Here is a 21,685-nt window from a genome sequence, read left to right on the forward strand (position 1 = left end):
TGAAAGTGTTGGTCAAATTGTCTTATGAAAACGCTCTGTAAAATGTTGTCTGTCCGACGAAAAGATAGAAAATTGTCGGACTTAGGAGACATTCAGAGATGGTAACATCTGCCTTCGTGAACTTGCCGTATGTACGACATTTTACAAATTTGTCGACCACCACTTCTGGGTTACTTATTTTACCGACACTTTTGTGAATTCCCCCCTAAGGGGCAGATTTATTTAGGGTCGAATTGAGAATTTCGAATTTTCAAATTTTTTTCATGGTCAAAACTGTCAAATTCAACTAGGGAATTCTCCAAACTCAATTAGACTTTTTTTTTTAAAAAAATGTCAATGTTTATCATACTCTGGCCCTTTTAAGAATTTGGATTCAACCGTTTAAGTCAATGGGAGACGTCCAGGGATCAATCTGGAGATGTTTGCAGTAGGGATGCACTGAATCCACTATCTTGGATTCGACTGAACCCCCGAATCCTTTGCGAAAGATATGGCTGAATACCAATCCGAATCCTAATTTTCCTATGCAAATTAGGGTTGAGAAGGGGAAAACAGTTTTTACTTCCTTGTTTTGTGACAAAAAGTCATGTGATTTCCCACCACCCCTAATTTGCTTATGCAAGTTAGGATTTGGATTCAGTTCGGCCAAATCCTGCGGAAAATAGCCGAATCCCGAACCGAATCCTGTATTCAGTGCATCCCTAGTTTGCAGCCTTCCTGACATTTACATTTTTTTTGGAGAAAAAACTTGCATCGAGTTTGATCTCATTCGAATCAAATTCAATTTGAGTTTTCGGGTCGTTTAAATTCGTCCGACTTTTACCAATTCGATATTTTTTTTTAATAAATCTCAAAATTTTGAATCATTTGAATTAAGGGGAGTTTAAAAAAAACATGAATTCTAAATTCAAGCCTTGATAAATGTGCCTCTAAATATGTGTGTTGAACAGAAAAAAAATATTCCTTTTGGTGTTTATTACATTACAAAAATATGACCGTTTTGCGACTCCCCTGGGCCGATATAACGACTGTAGACTTAAAGGAACTGGTGATGAACGAGGGCTCGTAGATTCTCGACATCTGCAGTATTGATGGCGAGTACGAGGTGCCGAGATTACCCCTAGGAGTTCTTAGCGCTACCGATATATCGATGTATGCAACAAAAACTGAATCTAGCAATGGAGGTCCTGAATTAACCATGTTTTTGTGACATTGGTGTTATGAACCTTAAATACATCTTTGATGTGTTGGCAAGAAATTCTGAAAAATAAATATTTATTAAAAAAAAATTTGTATGAAAAATTTGAAGTGTGCCTTTTATTTTATTTTTATTCACAAAAATGCATTTGGCTTGGCTGAGACAGTTTAGGCCACTGTGAACATTTGGGTGGTTCGTTTTATAAATAAAGTTATACTGTCTATACATATATAATATAATATATAATAATGACTCGGCCTCGGTGTGTCACACTATGAATAGAAATATTATTCCCGGGGGAAACAGGTCGGAACGATGGCTCGTTACAAATAACATTCCAACCTATATTGGAACACCTGGATGTTTCATGAGATTTTTGGAATTTTTTTTAGAGAGGGTTACATAGTTAATTAGCGTTGGGAAAAAAAGTCCAAGTTCAACTCCTCCAAATGAACCCCTCACACACATACAAATCTATCAATATATTTAGCTATATATATATATAGTGAATAAAGTAGCCCTTATTGTAAAATATAAGGATATTATAAGTTACAGAGGAGTTCCATGACCATATACTTTAAAAGTACAAGGCCAAAGGCCGAGTGCTTTTATACAGGTCATGGAACTCCAAGGTTACTTCTAATATCCTCATATTTTCCAACAAGGGCTACTTTGTTTATTATAATACACACGTTTTAGTGAGTCATGTGACAAAAATGACATCACTAAGCTCCGTTTATATATATATTATATATATTAATGACATTTGTGTATTATAACTATATTTACTAATACCTACTAAACTAACTGTAGATCCTAAGGTTACTAAAGCCTTAGGTTTCATCCAAGCAACTCTTCTAGGCAATAATAGAATCAGCCAGCGCATCATCATCCGGCAGAGCATTCTACAATCTCACTGTCCTCACCATGAAGAACCACATACTCTGCTTCAAACAAAGTTTTGTTGCTCTAGTCTAAAGGAATGGCCTCTTTTGTAAATGAAAAAAAGGATCTTCCTGCCAACTGTCTATAAGGTCCTCTAATGTATTTCTAAAGCAGTGATCCCCAACCAGTAACTCATGAGCAACATTTTGCTCTCCAACCCCTTGGATGTGGCTCTCAAAGCAGGTGATTATTTTTGAATTCCAGGCTTGGAGACAAGTTTTGGTTGTATAAAAACCAGATGTACTGACAAACAGAGCCTCAATGTAGGTTGACAATCAACATAGAGGCTACCAAATGGCCAATCACAGCCCTTATTTGGCACCCCAAGAACATTTTTGCTCCCCAACACCTTTTACTTCTGAATGTTGCTCACGGGTTCTAAAGGTTGGGGATCCCTGTTCTAAAGACTAATTATGTCCCCTTGAAAACACCTTTTTTCCCAAAGATAACCCCAACCTTGAAAAAAAGAAGAGAGAACCAACAGTCATATAGAGGAACTCCAAACATTTTATTTGCAAAAGAATTGTAAACAACCCCATCCATGACAGCCTTTCCTCTTATTTTCAAACATTCCCTTTACTAGTTTAGTTGTGCATCTCTGCTTAGTTGTATTAATTGAAAGGGGATCTGCACCTAAAGTGTTTTTTTTTGCATAATGAAACCATCAAATATGCCATTAAAAGGAGTATTTATCTCTTCATTTCCATTTTCTGCACAACTTCTTCTGACTCCTGTTGATAGTACCTGACCCAAACAAGGTTCCTCCCAAATCATTTCTTCTGTTTAATGGTCATGTAATAGAACCCATAATGTCTCTACTGTAATCAAATATTTACTACCAATCAAGTAATCACTAATGCCACCTACTGATTGGTTGCTACGTTACAAGAACTGGATTGCCAACTTCTGTCTGAACAACTCCTGCTGCCTGGACTCACCTTCTGCCAGTCATTTGTAAACTTTCCCTAACCGTTCTCTGTATTTACTCCCACCTGGACTAATGACTGGCCTTCTTGAACCTCTGCCTCCATTAAGGGTTACCACCTTTTCTGGGAAAAAATACCGGCCTTCCTATATATTTATTTTTTTCTCTATTAATAACATTGGGATCAACCATCATTTTTACCGGCCAGGTGGCAACCCTAGTCCTATTACGTTGGTTTAAGAGCCTCATCTTGTCCAGAAGACAATAGGAACCTGCCTGCTCTGTAACTGTGCATTTTACATTCCATTCCTTCCTCATAAAAGCGTTTGATATATTTTACAGGTAAGGAATGGGAGAGGTGGGGTATCTGAGGGAGTGTTTAATGTGAATATCTTATATAGGGATTGCGTTTGCCAGATGAGATGACAGGTCTCTGCAGGAGGATCCTACAATGCGTTCCATGTGCTTTGAAATAAGCTGGAGGCTCCATATGATCTGGATTTTCCTGCTAATGATGATTAAAAATCTCTGGCCATGTATCAGCTGTGCAGTAACAACCCTACATTTCAGGGAACTGAGGGATAAATTGTGTCCCATTCCTTGGCTAGCTTCAGTATAGGTTTCCAATAGGGAAGATACAGCTATTAAGTGTTCCAGTAATGGCACCTGTCAAGCTGAGCAAGGCGCTCCATTTAAAAAAGTGGATTATCCTCTTGTGTTGGGACTTGATTTCGGATGAAGCAAGTAAAATCCAACATCTAGAACCCTCACTTTAATGGTAGGGTAGAAGTTGCTTAGATGTAGCAAGTAGTGCAGGCTTAAACTGACTTCGCACAATTAAATATTGTGCTTTTATCCAGAAACATAACTGTACCTTGAGCCAAGTAACAAATCCAGCCTATGTGGACTCTCATCCAGTCCTTATCATCCATCTTTGTGAGTGGATTACATGTCCCCACAGAACAACACACCTCCTTCAGATGGCTTACAAGACAGTTTATGGTTCTGCCATTTTGCTCCTCAACTCCCTGTGATGTAGCTCCTTTTCTGCTGTTGGAAGAGATCAGACTTAAGGTGGCCATAGATGTAACAATTACGATTTTTCTTGGAAAAGATGTTTCCAAGAAAGATTGTTACTTTTAATACACTCATGTAGAGCTGAATAGTCAGATATACATATAGAAACAATAGAATTCTACCTGTATCTGACCATTCAGCACTAACAATGGCCGATGTTTGGGTTCCTTCAAAGGCGCCCGATCAAAATTTTCCGTCCAGCCCGATCGACGAGCCGACCGATATCCAAGTCTTCTGGCGATATTGGTCAGCTCTTTTCCCACCATACATCGAATATCGAACGAAAATTAGTTCCGTACGATATAATCTGTGCGTCTATGGCCACCTTAAGAATGAATGTACATTCAGTGGTGTCCATGTGTTTCCTTAGACTCTGGGCCCATCTCAGCTCCCCCTTTCTCTCTGGAGTATTACTTTTTATCTATTTGTCCATCTTAAGTGCTTTAATCAGCAGTACCACTTTGTGGCCCCTATGCTGCCTGGTTTGACTGCATGGAACAGAGATAGCCAGCAGGGTCCTCAGACAGTAACAGCAGCTTCTCTGTTCTGCAGAAAAGAACATAAGAGGTTCCGGTGACTTTCTGTGCACCTTCACATGGTTATCACACAGAGAAATCTTGTAGTAGCAGGTACAGGAAAGCAAATACTGTAGGTGCACCATGTCTCATGACTTATCATGTCCTGGGTGATAAGAAAAAGCTAATTCATGCTATCCATCATCCTGTACCCACGCAATACAGAACATTCCTGAAATGCAAAGCCTTGATCTATGCTGTATCTCCTGCTCGCTCCCAAAGTAGCGTCGCCAGACGTTATGGCCTTATGGAAGCATTACCGAACCTTTCATCCAGAATGAGCAGTTCAGCTAATTGCTCTGTCAACATTGTTGAGAGAAGATTTAATAAGCTGAAATATGTTTCAGAATCCCCACAGTACCTTGTTTTATCTCAAGAGTGTAAAAAACGTATCACCAACCCTCTAGCTCAGTGATCCCCAACCAGTAGCTCATGAGCAACATGTTGTTCTCTAACCCCTTGGATGTTGCTCCCAGTGGCTTTAAGCAGGTGATTATTTTTGAATTGTACACTTGGAGGCAAGTTTTGGTTGTATAAAAACCAGATGTACTGCCAAACAGAACCTCAATGTAGGTTAACAATCCACATGGGGCTACCAAATGGCCAATTACAGCACTTATATGGCACCCCAAGAACAGTTTTCTTGCTTGTGTTGCTCCCCAACTCCTTTTACTTCTAAATGTTGCTCACGGGTTCAAAAGGTAGCAGGTAGAGCACGGTGCAGCTTTTAAAAGGCTCCCAGGCAAAGTCTAGCAAGCGGATAATATTCTGCTCTGTGCTGAAATACTTGAGTTCAATATAGATATTATATTGATAAAAAAACTATTAAAAAATTACCAACATGAATCCACTGACGTTGAATGTTTTATTTACCAAGTCATCTTGCAATCATCCATTTTAAACTTTTGAAGTTTAAGAAAACAAAGTCATTTCCTTCCTGGGGTACGAAGAAGGAAAGAGTAATTCATATTGTGCTGAGATCTGTCTGTTCTCACTAAATATAACGGAGGAAACATTAACACATGTTGTAGCTGTTCCTATTGCGTTGTGAACATTCCACCACTCACTGATTGGTTCTTAGGAAGCACCAGACTTATAATAATAAGAAAAGGTGATCAGACCCCCCATAAAAGACCCTATTACTCTTCAATATCTATTATCTTAGCAGAATGTTGGAAAGCAAGGCATTGGGGTCTAAACTCTTGAACAGTTAATTGAAAAATGGTTCTGATTGCATTTCTTTGAAGGTCTTCATTCTTCTAGTTTATGATAAAGAACTGCTGAGTCTAAAGCAGTGATCGCCAACCAGTGGCTCATGAGTAACATGGTGCTCCCCAACCCCTTGGATGTTGCTCCCAGTGGCCTCAAAGCTGGCGATTATTTTTGAATTCCAGACTTGGAGGCAAGTTTTGGTTGTTTAGAAACAGACGTACTGCCAAACAGAGCCTCAATGTAGGTTGACAATCCACATAGGGGCTACTCAATGGCCAATCACAGCACTTATTTGGCAGCCCAAGAACATTTTTCGTGCTTGTGTTGCTCCTCAACTCCTTTCACTTCTGAATGTTGCTCATGGGTTCAAAAGGTTGAGGATCCCAGGTCTAAAGCAACTGGACTCATCTGAGGGATATCTCTAGTTTATCTTTAGTTCCCAACACAAAAATTCCAGTCTAGTCGGCACCTTGTTTGCAGTGTAGGGTGCATGACTTTTATTTGGCTGAAAAATCCATCAAAAATTTACTGGGTAGGTAAAAAATGCTGTTGGGCAAAAACTGCCACTTTGAAGTAGGGATGCGCTGAATCCACTATTTTGGATTCGGCCGAACCCCCGAATCCTTCGAGAAAGTTTCGGCCGAATACTGAACCCTAATTTGCCTTGCACATGCAAATTAGGGATGGGAAGGGGAAACTTTTTTGTTTTGTGACAAAAGTCATGCAATCTCCCTCCCCCACCCCTAATTTGCATATGCAAATTCGGATTTGGTTACCGGGGAGAAGGATTCGGCCGAATCTGAATTCTGCTTAAAAAGGCCGAATCCGGAACCGAATCCTGGATTCGTGTATCCCTACTTTGAAGCAGCCCCCTCTCATTGGTTCTTAATAGCCCATATTATCCACTTATTGTCCTAGTGGAAAAATGATTGGATCAGCCCAATTTGGGTGTCAAAATTGCCCAAAGATACCTTGTTTGGCTTTGAGTTAATAGCACAATGTATTTCCCATTTGCTTAGATGGAGCCTGCTGCATATACAGTATATATGTTGGAAAAAGTATTTAACATAAAAAAGGATATATACATATTTACATCTCTGGTGTACCTACCAAGAGGGTATCTTGGCAGCTCCCATGCACATATATAAGAAAAGTAACCAAATAAATGATAAACTTTAGTCTTAAGGGAACATAAATGGAAGATAAGTCTTACTTAAAGGAGCAGTAAAATGAATAAAAGAAAGAGTTTTGAAAAAATGCAAATAAAATATAGAGTTTTTCTGTGCTAGTAAAGCCGGTATGTTTGCTTTAGAAACATTAATATTGTTTACCAGTGCAGGGCAACACTACATTATATTGTCATTCCTTTTGAACACTTTCATTTTTTGGTATTACTGTTCCTAATAATATGGCTTATGGCTTTTCATTCCACCATGACAGCATTTCTATGAGGGAACAGACCTCTAAGCAATCAGTCATGCTACTATGATAACAAATAAATCATTATTATGATATAGAGTAGCTTTAACAAATACATGCTGCCTTTTCAATGTGTAAAAGTTTAGATCTGGTCATTTTTGTGATGAGTGCAATGGTGGTGTGCAATAGTAGAGTGCAATGGTGGTGTGCAATAGTGGAGTGCAATGGTGGTGTGCAATAGTAGAGTGCAATGGTGGAGTGCAATAGTAGAGTGCAATGGTGGAGTGCAATAGTGGAGTGCAATGGTGGAGTGCAATAGTGGAGTGCAATAGTGGAGTGCAATAGTGGTGTGCAATGGTGGAGTGCAATGGTGGAGTGCAATAGTGCAGTGCAATGGTGGAGTGCAATGGTGGTGTGCAATAGTAGAGTGCAATAGTGGAGTGCAATGGTGGTGTGCAATAGTAGAGTGCAATGGTGGTGTGCAATAGTAGAGTGCAATGGTGGAGTGCAATAGTGGAGTGCAATGGTGGTGTGCAATAGTAGAGTGCACTGGTGGAGTGCAATGGTGGTGTGCAATGGTGGAGTGCAATGGTGGAGTGCAATGGTGGCAGGCAATGATGGTGTTCAACAGTGGAGTGCAATAGTGGAGTGCAATGGTGGTGTGCAATGGGGGGGGGCACATTTTAAGCATTTATTAATCCACACTATTTTGCATTACAAGTGATTAATCAACAAGCCTATGAAGTTAAAGCTCTGGAAAGTTTAATGTTAATAAAGGAAATCAGTTTCACTGACTTGGCTCTATTTCTCAAAACAAAAACAGGACTGCAAGAAATTTGAAAGGAGCATTCATCATCATCATCAGTGCATGTCCTTTCATGTGCATTAGTGACTGCGTGGGCATGGCACTGAAACTCCCAGTAATTAACTGTTTGTAAGATAAGGGCTGCCAGTACAGAAGAACAAAGAATATTGAAGGTATAAAACGAGTATTAAATGAGTGTTTTTGCTACTATGGGAAAAAAGGGGGAAATATAATGTGGCTAATTTTCAGCTTGGGGAACCTATAGTTGCAGTTCAACATCACTGAGACTAAACCAAGGGAATTATAATGCCCCTCTGTGCAACCTCATCATCTGGCTCTATGAGACTTGCCCACACATTGCACTACACTCATATGACATAAAAGGAGAATTGCTCCCATAAGGATGACCTAGTGGAAAGTAGAGTTGAGTCACCACCATCATCAGGATATTTATTCTACTCATCAGAAACTCAACCAATGAACTCCTGGTGCTTCAGTTTTCACCCTGCTCTACATACAAATCTGCCCAATGGCAGTTTTTGCTTTTACACGTTAGGTACAGGGATGCAGTAGTAAAGGAGATTCACTTACATCTTAAGTTCCATGCAGTAGATCATGAAGTGTTCAGAGCCCACAGAGAAGTAGAAAAGAAAGTATAATTTATCTCTGGAATTTGCACTCTTTGGTTTTCAAGCAATGTCTTCTTCTATTTGTCTTCCAAAGAAAAAAAATTGGAATAAATATAAACATTTTGTGCATTTGGCCATTGCTGCTACTCGTAAATCCATTTTTTTATATTGGATCCAGGAAACTTCCCCAGATTTAAAGGTTATTTTATCCTATCTCTGCATTGATGAAGCAATAGGTTTTTACGGTGGCCATAGACGTAACAATTACGATCTTTCTTGGAAAAGATGTTTCCAAGAAAGATCGTTGGTTTCAATACACACGTGTAGAGCTGAATAGTCAGATATACATATAGAAACAATAGAATTCTACCTGTATCTGACCATTCAACAGATACCGATGTTTGGGTTCCTTCAAAGGCACCCGATAAAAATCTTCCGTCCAGCACGATCAACGAGCTGACTGATATCCAAGTCTTCTGCCGATATCGGTCGGCTCTTTTTCCATCATACACGCAACGAATATCGGACGAAAATTAGTTTCGTACGATATTATCTGTGCGTCTATGGCCACCTTTAGGTATGGTAATATGGGTCTTAAAGAGAAAATGTTCTTGAGCTATGGTCTCCGTATCTTAAAATTCTGGAGTCTGAAGATAAAGTTTATATAGATAAATCTATGTATAATTCTGAGGAAGACTCCTCTATATACTCGTTGAGTTTGTCTGGTCGACAGAGAGGAAAATCTTATCTTATATAATTTTATTTTCCTTGATGAATATTGTTAATGTCAATATTTGATGTTTTGTTAGTAATGAATTGTTATGTAATATTTATTTTCTTTTGGAAACTGACAAATGTTATGGTGAGCTAAAGCTTTGCTGCTTTTTGTTGCCTTTGTTTATTCAAAATGGCAATAAACATAATTGGAAAAGAAAGAAAAGAAAGTGAAATCTCCGCTGATGTACACATTTAAGATTCATAGTCATAAAATAAATAATGTATAAACGGATGCCAAATAGATACAAAAAACACTGGAGATCCTCAAGTTTATATTTATTGACCAAGAAAGGAGAGACCCAAGTGGTGGCATTACAAATTTCATGTACCTAATCTGCAACATTTTCTAAAAACATTGACATAAATCTATATATTTAGTATAGTTTCACTTTTCCTATGATTGTTCCTTCTAGTCTAGTAGTTCCTACTACTCTAGCCATGCCCACATAAGAGCTTAGTGTGTGTTTCAATGGGCAAATTATAGACACAGCTTTTTCCTATGAGCCATCAGCAAACTTACATGGTTGTGTGGGACTAAAATTTGCCTTCTTCTAAATTACATCTTCTTCTTCAATCCTCCCCTTGCACTGTTGCCCCCTAATTAAAATATTATATAGACATATCCATGAAAAAGTCAAGGGTGAAACTCCCATGTCATGACTATTTGAATCCAGGGGCTCAATTCTAGCTGAAGAGTCAGTGCCCCATGCCTAATATCATGCTGATTGGAGGGCACATCAGATATAACAGCTGTATGACAGTGTAGGGGTCCACTCCTCTGAGGTTTCTCCCCATCTTTATATTTTTGCCAATCCCATTTCCTTATCAGTGGTAGCCATGTACATATTCAGTGAGCTGCAGCATCCTAAAGGTTCAGAATCTCTATAACAGTAATGATCCTGGCCCTCAAAATTGTGCACAGAGTTCACCATCTTGGATTATATTAGGAGTGTCAGTGACACTGCACATGCTCAGTGTATTCTGGGCGGATGTTGAGAAGCTAAGCTTAGGAATTGTTGAAATCATCAAGCAGAAGATGAGTGACATATATACTCTATAAATGATTCGGCCCTAAACTCAGTTAAGTGACAACAGCACAGAACATGTACTGCGAATCAGCAGAAAAGAAGATGGGGAGCTACCGAGGCATCGTTAGAGCAACAGATATTTACTACTGAAGGTCTTTGGTTGCTATAAGGTGGCCATAGACATAGAGATCCGCTCAATGAAGTGGGCGATATTGAAGTGGGTGATATCAGGCTGATCCGATCGTGGGCCCTAGGGCCCAATGATCGAATCATAACAGATCCGATACGGGTGGTCGGATTGCGGGACCACATAAACAAACAGATGCGGCCCAACTGGATTTTTTTAACTGCCCGATTGAGACCTGGCCGACTTTCACCCAGATCGATCGGGGAAGCCCGTCAGCTGGCCCCACACATGGGCCAATAAGCTGTTGACTCTGTCTGTCGACAGCTTTTATTGGCCCATGTAGGGGGCCTTTAGTTTGGTTCAGAAGTCCAAGACAGGATTCACAGTATTTCTAGCCTACTTCTTTGATAAGCTTCTGTTCTCCTTTAAAATGTAGTTTGTGTGCTTTGCACCATTGCTACTTGTTAGTTTGACTTGAGAGCTAAATACTTGGTCACTTGGTGGCAGGGGGCGATTTGCAATGCAAGGCACCAACCAGTATTTAGCATGGAACAAGGTGTGAAATGTTATGCAATATTACATGCAATCAGTTTAATAAAACTACTAATGTAGGAGTGAAGAAAATGGTTTGCACAAATCTGTACAGTTGCCTCTTGTTTTCTGAAAGGCGTGTTAATATCTCTCTCTTTCTATATACTGTATATCACTTGATAAGAATCCAACCAGTACAAATATACATATATGGTGTATTTGTCAAAAGGTTATTTAGAAAGCAAACTTTCCCCCATTCTTGGAACAATTGGCAACACATGTTTTTCTTTACAAGCTCCAAGAATCATGGAAACCTTACACTAATGGCTTTATAGAAAGATGTTGATGGGTTAGGGCTACCTTATCATGTATAGCAAGGAATTATCTGTTTTTCTCTTCCACTGTGCCATTAATCTAGCTTAATATCATGCCAAAGTTCATTTTCACCATCCTCCCAGTTTCCACATCATCCTGGTTCTCATCACTGGCTTATATCAGAATTTTATTCTCATCTCTTCCATGTTAGAAAATTCCTCAACTAAATGTCTTATCTCACCTCACTAATATAAACAACAGAAAGCATGGTACTTTTACAATAAAGATTCCTGAACTGGCAAACAAATACCGAAATCTCTATGGGAGAAGTTCTGCCACAGAACAGGAGGAGACTGCTGCTTTTCATCAACTGGATAAGCTACAAGTCAACTGATGGACAACAAGCACTTCCATACAGATTAAAACCAATGTAGCTCAACCATTCGGCTGCAGAGGACTATAATGTAATCAGCACATGCTTTCACCTTGTAGGTCATAATTCTTTTGAAACATGGACAATTATGAAACATATATGCAATTGGAGAACTTGATCTCCTACTCTGTATGGCCAACACTATGGTGGACACTTGTCCTACAGTCGTTAAGCTGCCCTACAATGTTTATTATTTTCAAAGACACAGGTTTGAAGGGAAGTATTGTCTGGTCTGAGGTTCTGTTTTGTAAATGAAGTGTATTCGTGTACAGGATTATGGGTAGCAGCCTTGTAGACTGATGTGTAGGTTAGAAATCTGATTAAAGGCCACACAGCATGTTTTTCAGGTAAACACAGTGTTCCATGTGAAGATATGTGTCAAAAAGTGTTATCAACCAAAAGTTGCTTTGCAATGCAATGTGCATCCTGGGATGCCAAATACCGCCGACTTTACTGGCTCCTGCTCACTAGTAGACTACTCTGCCAAAGGTTTGCAAATGTCATTAATGCTGCAAGCTGTCCATATAACTCAGATCCAGATTATCATGCTTAAAGGGATACTGTCATGGGAAATTTTTTTTTTCAAAATGAATCAGTTAATAGTGCTGATCCAGCAGAATTCTGCACTGAAATCCATTTCTCAAAAGAGCAAACAGATTTTTTTATATTTAATTTTGAAATCTGACATGGGGCTAGACATATTGTCAATATCCCAGCTGCCCCAAGTCATGTGACTTGTGCTCTGATAAACTTCAATCACTCTTTACTGCTGTACTGCAAGTTGGAGTGATATCACCCCCATCCCTTTTCCCCCAGCAGCCAAACAAAAGAACAATGGGAAGGTAACCAGATAGCAGCTCCCTAACACAAGATAACAGCTGCCTGGTAGATCTAAGAACAACACTCAATAGTAAAAACCCATGTCCCACTGAGACACATTCAGTTACATTGAGAAGGAAAAACAGCAGCCTGACAGAAAGCATTTCTCTCCTAAAGTGCAGGCACAAGTCACATGACTTGGGGCAGCTGGGAAATTGACAAAATGTCTAGCCTCATGTCAGATTTCAAAATTGAATATAAAAAAAATCTGTTTGGTCTTTTGAGAAATGGATTTCAGTGCAGAATTCTGCTGGAGTAGCACTATTAAATGATGTGTTTTGAAAAAAACATGTTTTCCGATGACAGGATCCCTTTAATTACTTGCTAAAGGTACTTTTCCTAAAAGTCTGCCAAATTACTAAGTTCTCATAAAGATTTGACTTCTCTGGTTTAAAGCCTCACCATAGCACTGTGAATTTGTGGGCATTAAAGCAAGTGTTGCAGGTGATATGAAGTAGTAGAGTGTTATAAGCAAAGTAGGAACCAAATATTGTCTGTGCAACAGTAGTGTTATTGCATGTATCCAATCTTGGAGCAGCCATGCTAAGGAGCATTCACTTGTTTGAGATGCAGGTGGATTCTATTTTATGGAATCTGAATTGCAGAATCTAAAGTGGTTGCAAAATTAAGATGGGGTGCAAACCCGGGGGAGCAGAGGCTGCCGTCTAAGCAGGTTCTAACTGGGGCTAAAAAAGGAAGGGTTATGTTTGAAATAAAAAGGGAGACATTTATCAGTATTAGGGTTCCAAATAAAAGAAGACGGCTGGTGGGTCCACATCTCTGGAGTCGCATGTATGAGCTTTCAGAGGACCTCAGCAGGCTAGCCACTATAGTACAGGAGTGAAAGGCAAGACAGGGAAGATGGGATTTATTCAAAATATGAATGTTTACCTATTGAACAGTGTGATGTTTGCAAGGTGCTAGGATTTGCCATACACAGAACAAGTGGACATTAGGTGAGGGCTGAAGAAAATACATTAGTACCAATAAAATGTTAGAGGAAGGAGGGAAAGCCATCGAGCATAATTTCAGAAAGCTGAAATCTGAAAAGCTGTTGGCAAGGAGTTTGAAGGTTCTTATCTCAGAGATATAACCTATATTATGCCAGAGATGCAGGGCAAGTAGAGGTTGTGAATGACTATAACATTTGTGTAGGGACTAGGGATGATAATGGCACAGCTGTATTTGGGGAGAAGAATGATAGAATGATGGAGAATTGAAAGTAGACATGGGGGGAAGGAGAGCAGTACAAGGTTGGTAGCAGTAATACATTTATAATACACAAAAGCCATGAATATCCTGTAAATTATATCCTTATAAACGGTGAGTTCTGATGTCATCAGTTATAAACAGTGAGTTCTGATGTAATTTCTGTCACATGACTCATTGAAACTTGTGTATTATAATAAATAAAGTACCCCCAGTTGTAAAATATGAGGATATTAGAAGTTACCTCGGAGTTCCATGACCTTTATAAAAACACTCGGCCTTCGGCCTCGTACTTTTATATGGTCATGAAACTCCTCGGTAACTTATAATATCCTTATATTTTACAAGAGGGGGTACTTTATTCACTATATATTCATCATATTCAAAACTGAAATGATTGGACTTATTATTAAAACTAGATGAGTAAATACATTTGCAACCCAATCATGACACTGATTTTATGATTAATATCAAATTATATTGCTCCTACCAGTGTCCTAAACAATGAGCTCAGGGCAACCAGTTAATGTGGTATAACAAGTCAATTCACCCATTAGTTCCTTGCACACAAGGTGATTATTCTTTGAAAGATGGTGAATTAAAAAAACAAGGCATAATGCATTGTACTTGGTATAACTTGGGCATACAAAGAGAATTACAATAACTAGTGAAGGTCTGAGGTCTCCCATTTCTGATGTATTCACTGTTGAAAGGCAAAGTAAAGCATCTTTGTCTCTTTACATCTGGGAACTAAATTGTCTTGAGAGCATTAACTTAGATGTGGCCACTCTCAATGAGAGTCTGGAGAGAAAGTGAGATTATGTTAAGAATACTCAGATTTGAAGACCCTCAATGCCTTGGGTGGTTCTGTATTATAAGCTTTTAGTAAGTAGACAATTACAACGCACTATCAAGCTGCTCAAGAGGAATACCAAGTTCAGAACAGACATTAAAGTACTCTATACAGACCCTGCAGCAAAAATCCTCAGAAGCATTAGAGTATTGCTTTCTTTATACTACTGGATTAATGGCTCCGTGCCTTAGGGCATTCATCCAGATGTTCATGTTGACTCGCCATTGGCAGTTGGTATGGTCCAAGCTAAACTCTGATCCAGGAAAAGAGCAGACAAGGGTTAAGACGAAGGCCTGAGTTGTTGTGTTTGTGAGAATTAAGGTAAAATGATAGCTTTGGAGAGAGGGAGGAAGATGAGAGGATGGATTAGTTAAAGTGTGCAATAAATGGGTCATTATTACAACGTTGTAGGTAGCGGCTACATTTTTATGCATATACCTCATTGCAAAATAGGTCTTTATAAAGACAGAAGGAAAGGAAATTTCACCATTAGCCTCCATTTTCTTTCCAAGAAGGGTATCCAGTATAAACAACATATAAGGGTGGTAGTGATTCACTGATGAAGTCTGAAATTGGGTTGGTTGCAGCTGAGAATACATAGCAGCTAAATTGAAAAGACACATGCATTGTATTAAGCCCCTAACTCAAATAAGGCCTTCTTAGTTCTAGTTTATGAAACAGAGGCAAAAAATTTCGATTCCAAAATGCCAATTAGGCCATTTTTTAACTCAACATTATATAAACGCTAAGCAAAAAATGTATAGCTAAAAACCCTTGTCTTATTAACTTAGTTACCCATCCATGGACTGTAGCAATATGATTCTATTTGTGCACTGGAAATCCAAACTATATTAAGCAGTACTTTAAAGGAGAACTAAAGCTTAAAGGAGAAGGAAAGGTTAAAACTAAGAAAGCCTTATCAGAAAGGTCCATCTAAATATACCAGTAACCCCTCAAAGTAATGCTGCTCTGAGTCCCCTGTGAAAATAAACACTGCATTTCTTTCCTTGCACATGTACACATGGGCTTCTGTATCAGACTTCCTGCCTTCAGCTTAAACCTCATTGCCCTGGGCAAGAGCATGCTCAGTTTGCTCCCCTCCCTTCTCTACTGTAATCTGAGCCCAGAGCAGGAAGAGACTCAGGCAGGAAGTGATGTCACACCATGTTAATACTGCAGCTCCTATCCTAAACAAACAGAGAGTTTCTAGAGCTTTTTACTCAGGTATGGTAAAGTATTCTACAGAATAAATATAGCATTCTAGCTTGCACTGTTGCAGCTAATCTATTGGCAATAAAATGCCTCCGTAGCTTTCCTTCTCCTTTAACTAAAGAAGTGGACTAGAAATGTACATTATGTTTTGTGCTTCTGTACCAGCCCAAGGCAACCACAGCCCTTTATCAGTAAAGATCTGTGTCTCCAAAGATGCCCCAGTAGCTCCCCATCTTCTTTTCTGCTGATTCACTGCACATGCTCTGTGCTGCTGTCACTTACTGAGCTTAGGGAGCCACTCACAATATACAGTACACATAGAATAGAAATGTCACAATATAAGGCTGATTAGTAATTAATACACATAATTACTACATGGCAGCACAGAAACCAGTTCCATTAGCATCAGAATTGAATAATCAGCAAACCTGTAGCATCAGCTTATATTACAGCCAGGGAAGCTCATTTTCTGCTGGATAATTAGTGACGAGCCCTAAGCTTAGCTTCTCAACAGCCAATCAGAGCCCACTGAGCATGTGAGTGTCACAGACACTTTCCAAGATGGTGACCCCCTGTGACAAGTTTGAAGTCCTGGATCATTGCTGCTATTGACAAGCTCAAACTTTAGCCTCATGCAATAAGCTCACTATATAAAATATGCCATTTTTAACCATATTCAGTTTTAGGGTTGAGTTTACTTTAAGAAAGACAGAATCTCATGCACCTTGGGGTAAAATGATTGTGCTACCCAAGGCTATTCAAATAATTATGTAAGGTGCCTCTAGCTTTGGGGAAAGTGTAACATCTAAATAGTTATCCCATTCATTGTAGCATGACAAGGGCTACAGCAACGTCTATCAGCTACAAGTATTCCTCCATCAAGGTTGTACCTAGGACCTACCTTGTCCCATTAAGGGAATAAACCTGCATAAAAGCCAAGTGCGCCGCCTTATATTTATCTTTTCTGGATCTCGGATGACGCTTAGATGCCCGCTTCTCCAGTTTAATTTCATAAAAATTAATGAATTCTTCAATGAGGGTGTATATTTGCACCACCACCACCCTAGGCATGCCACCTTCTCCTTCACTACCAGATGCTCCTAATGGCTTGGCGCATTCACAATGCAGCATTTTAAATGCACGAGTTGAGCTGGTAGGAGAGGGGCACCCCATCCTCCTTACATTAACTCATACCCTAACCGTTGATATACATGAAACCAAGAACTTTGCATCCTTTGAGGTAAGTCTCCGCCATCAGGAAAACCACAAGCAAAAATTCCCTGGGTTGTTTAGTAGCCACGAGCCACAGATGCTGAAACTATTGCAACAATAATGGTTTTGCAGACAATTTGTCCTCAAGTGATTCTTTGTATGTTCTTCAAAGTCTAGTCTCTTGTAAAGCAGCTAATGATACAGACCCGTTATCCTCCTTTATCTCCTTATAAAACAAGGCAAACAAGCCGACACATTTGGGATATTTTTGTAAGAAAAGCTTTAGCGTCCACCCCCTTCTCTGAGCAAACAACTCTATAAATGCTCTCATAACACGTACAAGGTACTTTATTTAAACTTAAATAAGAACAAATAAAAACAACATCTATACGTATGGCACAACTGCTACACCGCAGTAAATCACAGGAATAAATAAAGTCCAAATGAAGCTCTTACAGAAATACTATTTTACGAGATGTGGCTATAAAGTCACATGGTGTAAAATACATATTGACTTTAGCATTACCAGCCTGCTCTGCTGGTATTAATTGGAAGCAGAATGGAAGTGTTACAAATAAACATATAAAAGAAGGATCCGCTCACATCAAAGTGACTGGCGCACGCGGGAAGTGCTGCTCCGCGTCCCACTGAGTGTTCAGGGAAGCGTAAATCTTGTTTGGCAAAAGGTTCTGAGCTGGTGTTTGCTCTTTGCTGGTTTGATTTAAAATAGAATATTAAGAACATTCCGCCCTGGGCAGATTATAAAATCAACTGCTCCACAAATGTTTTTCTGCAGGCAAAGTAAATCTGGCCACACACAGACCAAATGTCTCATATAGTCACTTTGCTCCCACCCCATTGTGGGAGCAAATTGGGAGATTGGTCGCCGCTCCCCAAACGCCTTCCCTGACTCTGCACCGGCTAAAATGATAAAACGCCGGCGCTAATCACACGCGGCGATTCGTTTTCCAAAGTCGCCCGAAGTTTCCTGAGGCAACTGTGGGCGACTTAGGAAAACAAACCGCCGCGTGTGATTAGCGCCAGCGTTTTATCATTTTAAGCCAGCGCAGAGTCAGGGAAGGCGTTTGGGGAGATTGGTTGCCGCAAAAACGAGGCGATTAGTCACCAGGCGACCAAATATCCCCAAAACGCCCAGTGTGGACCTACCCTAAAACACCTTTTTCAGTTCAGTTTGTTTAGCAGAACAATTACTTTCTATTTATGAATGCTTTTCTAATATTTAAGTGCAAAGTTTCATTTTTCACCTTCTAAGGGTCAGGGCACAAGCTCAGATTTGGGGAGATTAGTCGCCCGGCGGGATGGCACTGGGAGTGCTTAATTTTCCGAAATCGCCCAAAGTTCCCTCATGTGGCAACTTCGGGAGACTTTGGAAACAAATCGATCCGAGTGCCATCGCCCCAGCAACTTACATTCGAGCTGGCAGGAGGCAGTTCGGGGAGATTAGTCGCCCCGAAAAAGAGATTTGTAGTCTGGTGACTAATCTTCCCAAATCTGAGCGTGTGCCCTGACTCTTAAGCAGCTCAGGGGGGGGGGTCAACGACTCTTTAGGGTCTGGCCACATGGGCAGATAAGTTGCCAGGCGACAAATCTCCTCTTCTTCAGGGCGACTAATCTCCCCAATCTGCCTTCTGCCTGCTAAAATGAAAATCGCCTGGGGGTAGTGATTCATTTTACGAAGTCACCCATAATTGCCTCACGCGGAAACTTCGGAAAACGAAGAGCTCCGTGTGCATGCCCCCAGGCGATTTACATTTTAGCCGATGGAAGGCATATCGGGGAGATTAGTCGCCATGAAGAAAAGGAGCTTTGTCGCCTGGCGACTAATCTCCCCGAATCTGCCTGTGTGGCCAGACCCTTAGCTGTTCTAAATTGATACATTTAGTTGATACATTTGTTATCTTTGCCCCTGCTGAGCTGAATCCCTGCGTTTCAGAATTGATACAATAGTTGCTGATATTACACAGATACTGCTGAGAATTGTATCAATTCATTGTATCAACTAAATGGAGCAAATTGTAACAGTTCAGATGCTCCTGGATCCCTGAGCTGCCAGACTGAGACACAAACTTTAAACTTAAATTTTGGGAAAACGGTAAAAAATAAAAGATGGAAAGCAATTGAAAAAGGGCTTTGTTTATGGAGAACAATCTGAAAACAACTGAACTGAAAAAAGTGTTTGGAAGGTGAACGACCCCTTTAAGCACAAGGCTCTCTTTTGCCTGGCAATGTATTCACCAACAAAGACACCCAGAGGCCACTAGAACTGACCACGGGAAGGTGTGTGTGTGTGTGTGTGTGTGTATGGCAGCTGTGTATTTTGGCCATCAGGGTGCCACCTATTTGTGATAATATCCTCTAATATCTATGGCATGGAAATTGCATACAATGTGCTGCTCCTCTTTGGATTGTGTGATTTGTACAAATACACACACTTATACACAACATACTCTTTGTCTGTACTTACTTCTGAAGCTGAACTTTCTACCATTATCCACTGGCAGAACGAGAATGCGGATGTTTCCATGTAAATAACTGATAAGCCACTGAGAAGTGCCATTGGGCTGTATAAACAAACAAGAGGCTTGTTGCCTTTCATGGAAGTCTACACACCCATAGTTTGAAAAGCAATTCGTACAAATTAGGACTTCTGCTCCAAAGATCTGCTAGCTATTGCATAAATCATAATTCAACGTGTATGAAGCCTGTTGTGTTGTGGCACTGCTGGGCGTTTCAGCTTCCTCGGCCAGATCATCGTGGCACCCAGCCACCATACAAGTCAAATCCTGAGAGAGGCAATCAAACTATTTTATGTCCTATTTAATCAAAGAGCTGATATAGCCATGTCTAAAATCAATGTAATGGTGATTATACACAACAGAGACCTGCCTGGGATACAGTGTGTAAAGCAACAGTAACACCAAAAAATGAAAAATATTTTAAAGAAATGGCAATATATTGTCCTGCACTGGTACAACTGGTGAGTTTGCTTCAGAAACACTACTATAGTTTATATAAACAAGCTGCTGTGTAGCCATGGGGGCAGCCATTCAAGAACAGGATACACAGTAGATAACAGATAAGTACTACTATAGTTTATATAAATAAGCTTATAGACACACAATAGATAAGTTCTGAAGAATACCATTGTATACTACAGAGCGTATCTGTTATCTGCTGTGTATCCTGTGCCTTTTCTCCCTTTTCAGTTTTAAATGACTACACAGCAGCTTGTTTATATAAACTATAGTAGTACTTATCTGTTATCTACTGTGTATCCTGTGCTTGAATGGCTGCCCCATGGCTACACAGCAGCTTGTTTATATAAACTATAGTAGTACATATCTGTTATCAACTGTGTATCCTGTGCTTGAATGGCTGCCCCCATGGCTACACAGCAGCTTGTTTATATAAACTATAGTAGTACTTATGTGTTATCTACTGTGTATCCTGTGCTTGAATGGCTGCCCCTATGGCTACACAGCAGCTTGTTTATATAAACTATAGTAGTACTTATGTGTTATCTACTGTGTATCCTGTGCTTGAATGGCTGCCCCTATGGCTACACAGCAGCTTGTTTATATAAACTATAGTAGTACTTATGTGTTATCTACTGTGTATCCTGTGCTTGAATGGCTGCCCCATGGCTACACAGCAGCTTGTTTATATAAACTATAGTAGTACTTATCTGTTATCTACTGTGTATCCTGTGCTTGAATGGCTGCCCCCATGGCTACACAGCAGCTTGTTTATATAAACTATAGTAGTACTTATCTGTTATCTACTGTGTATCCTGTGCTTGAATGGCTGCCCCCATGGCTACACAGCAGCTTGTTTATATAAACTATAGTAGTACTTATCTGTTATCTACTGTGTATCCTGTGCTTGAATGGCTGCCCCCATGGCTACACAGCAGCTTGTTTATATAAACTATAGTAGTGTTTCTGAAGCAAACACACCAGTTGTACCAGCGCAGGGCAACAGTACATTATATTTTTGTTCCTTTAATACAATTCCATTTTTTGCTGTTACCGTTCCTGTAAGGGTTCAAGTTTTGGAGCTAAACTACTGCATCTTTTTTGACCTTTGAAGTTTGGACTTTTTGGCCGTACTTTCTGCAGATGGAACATTTTGCACGGTTTGTATATGGGAAAAGAGTGACGAGGCACCTTGCTGCTGTTTGTTAGCCACGCTTATTATAGCCGCTGGCTTGCTTGGCAATGTGTTCCCACTATCTGCTGAAACATGTTGAACAGGATGAGTCCATGAAGCTACTGGGACACTCTTTAGATCTTTCACTTGAGCC

At 39.9% G+C, this 21,685-nt stretch overlaps 1 protein-coding gene across 1 annotated transcript in view; it reads right to left on the bottom strand.

Moving 5' to 3' along the window:
- Window positions 1–664: 664 nt before the first annotated feature.
- The window catches only part of slx4ip.S (SLX4 interacting protein S homeolog), a gene marked incomplete in the record, with an annotated part of 110,167 nt that continues 89,146 nt past the window's right edge, over window positions 665–21,685 (bottom strand). Inside the window, 2 exon segments of the mRNA NM_001091387.2 lie at window positions 665–705; window positions 21,562–21,685. The exon segment at window positions 21,562–21,685 is cut by the window's right edge and continues 447 nt beyond it. Of these exon segments, the coding sequence (NP_001084856.2) occupies window positions 691–705; window positions 21,562–21,685 (139 nt within the window).

This window comes from Xenopus laevis, chromosome 5S, assembly GCF_017654675.1.
Source record: "Xenopus laevis strain J_2021 chromosome 5S, Xenopus_laevis_v10.1, whole genome shotgun sequence".
NCBI classification, from domain to species: Eukaryota; Metazoa; Chordata; class Amphibia; order Anura; family Pipidae; genus Xenopus; species Xenopus laevis.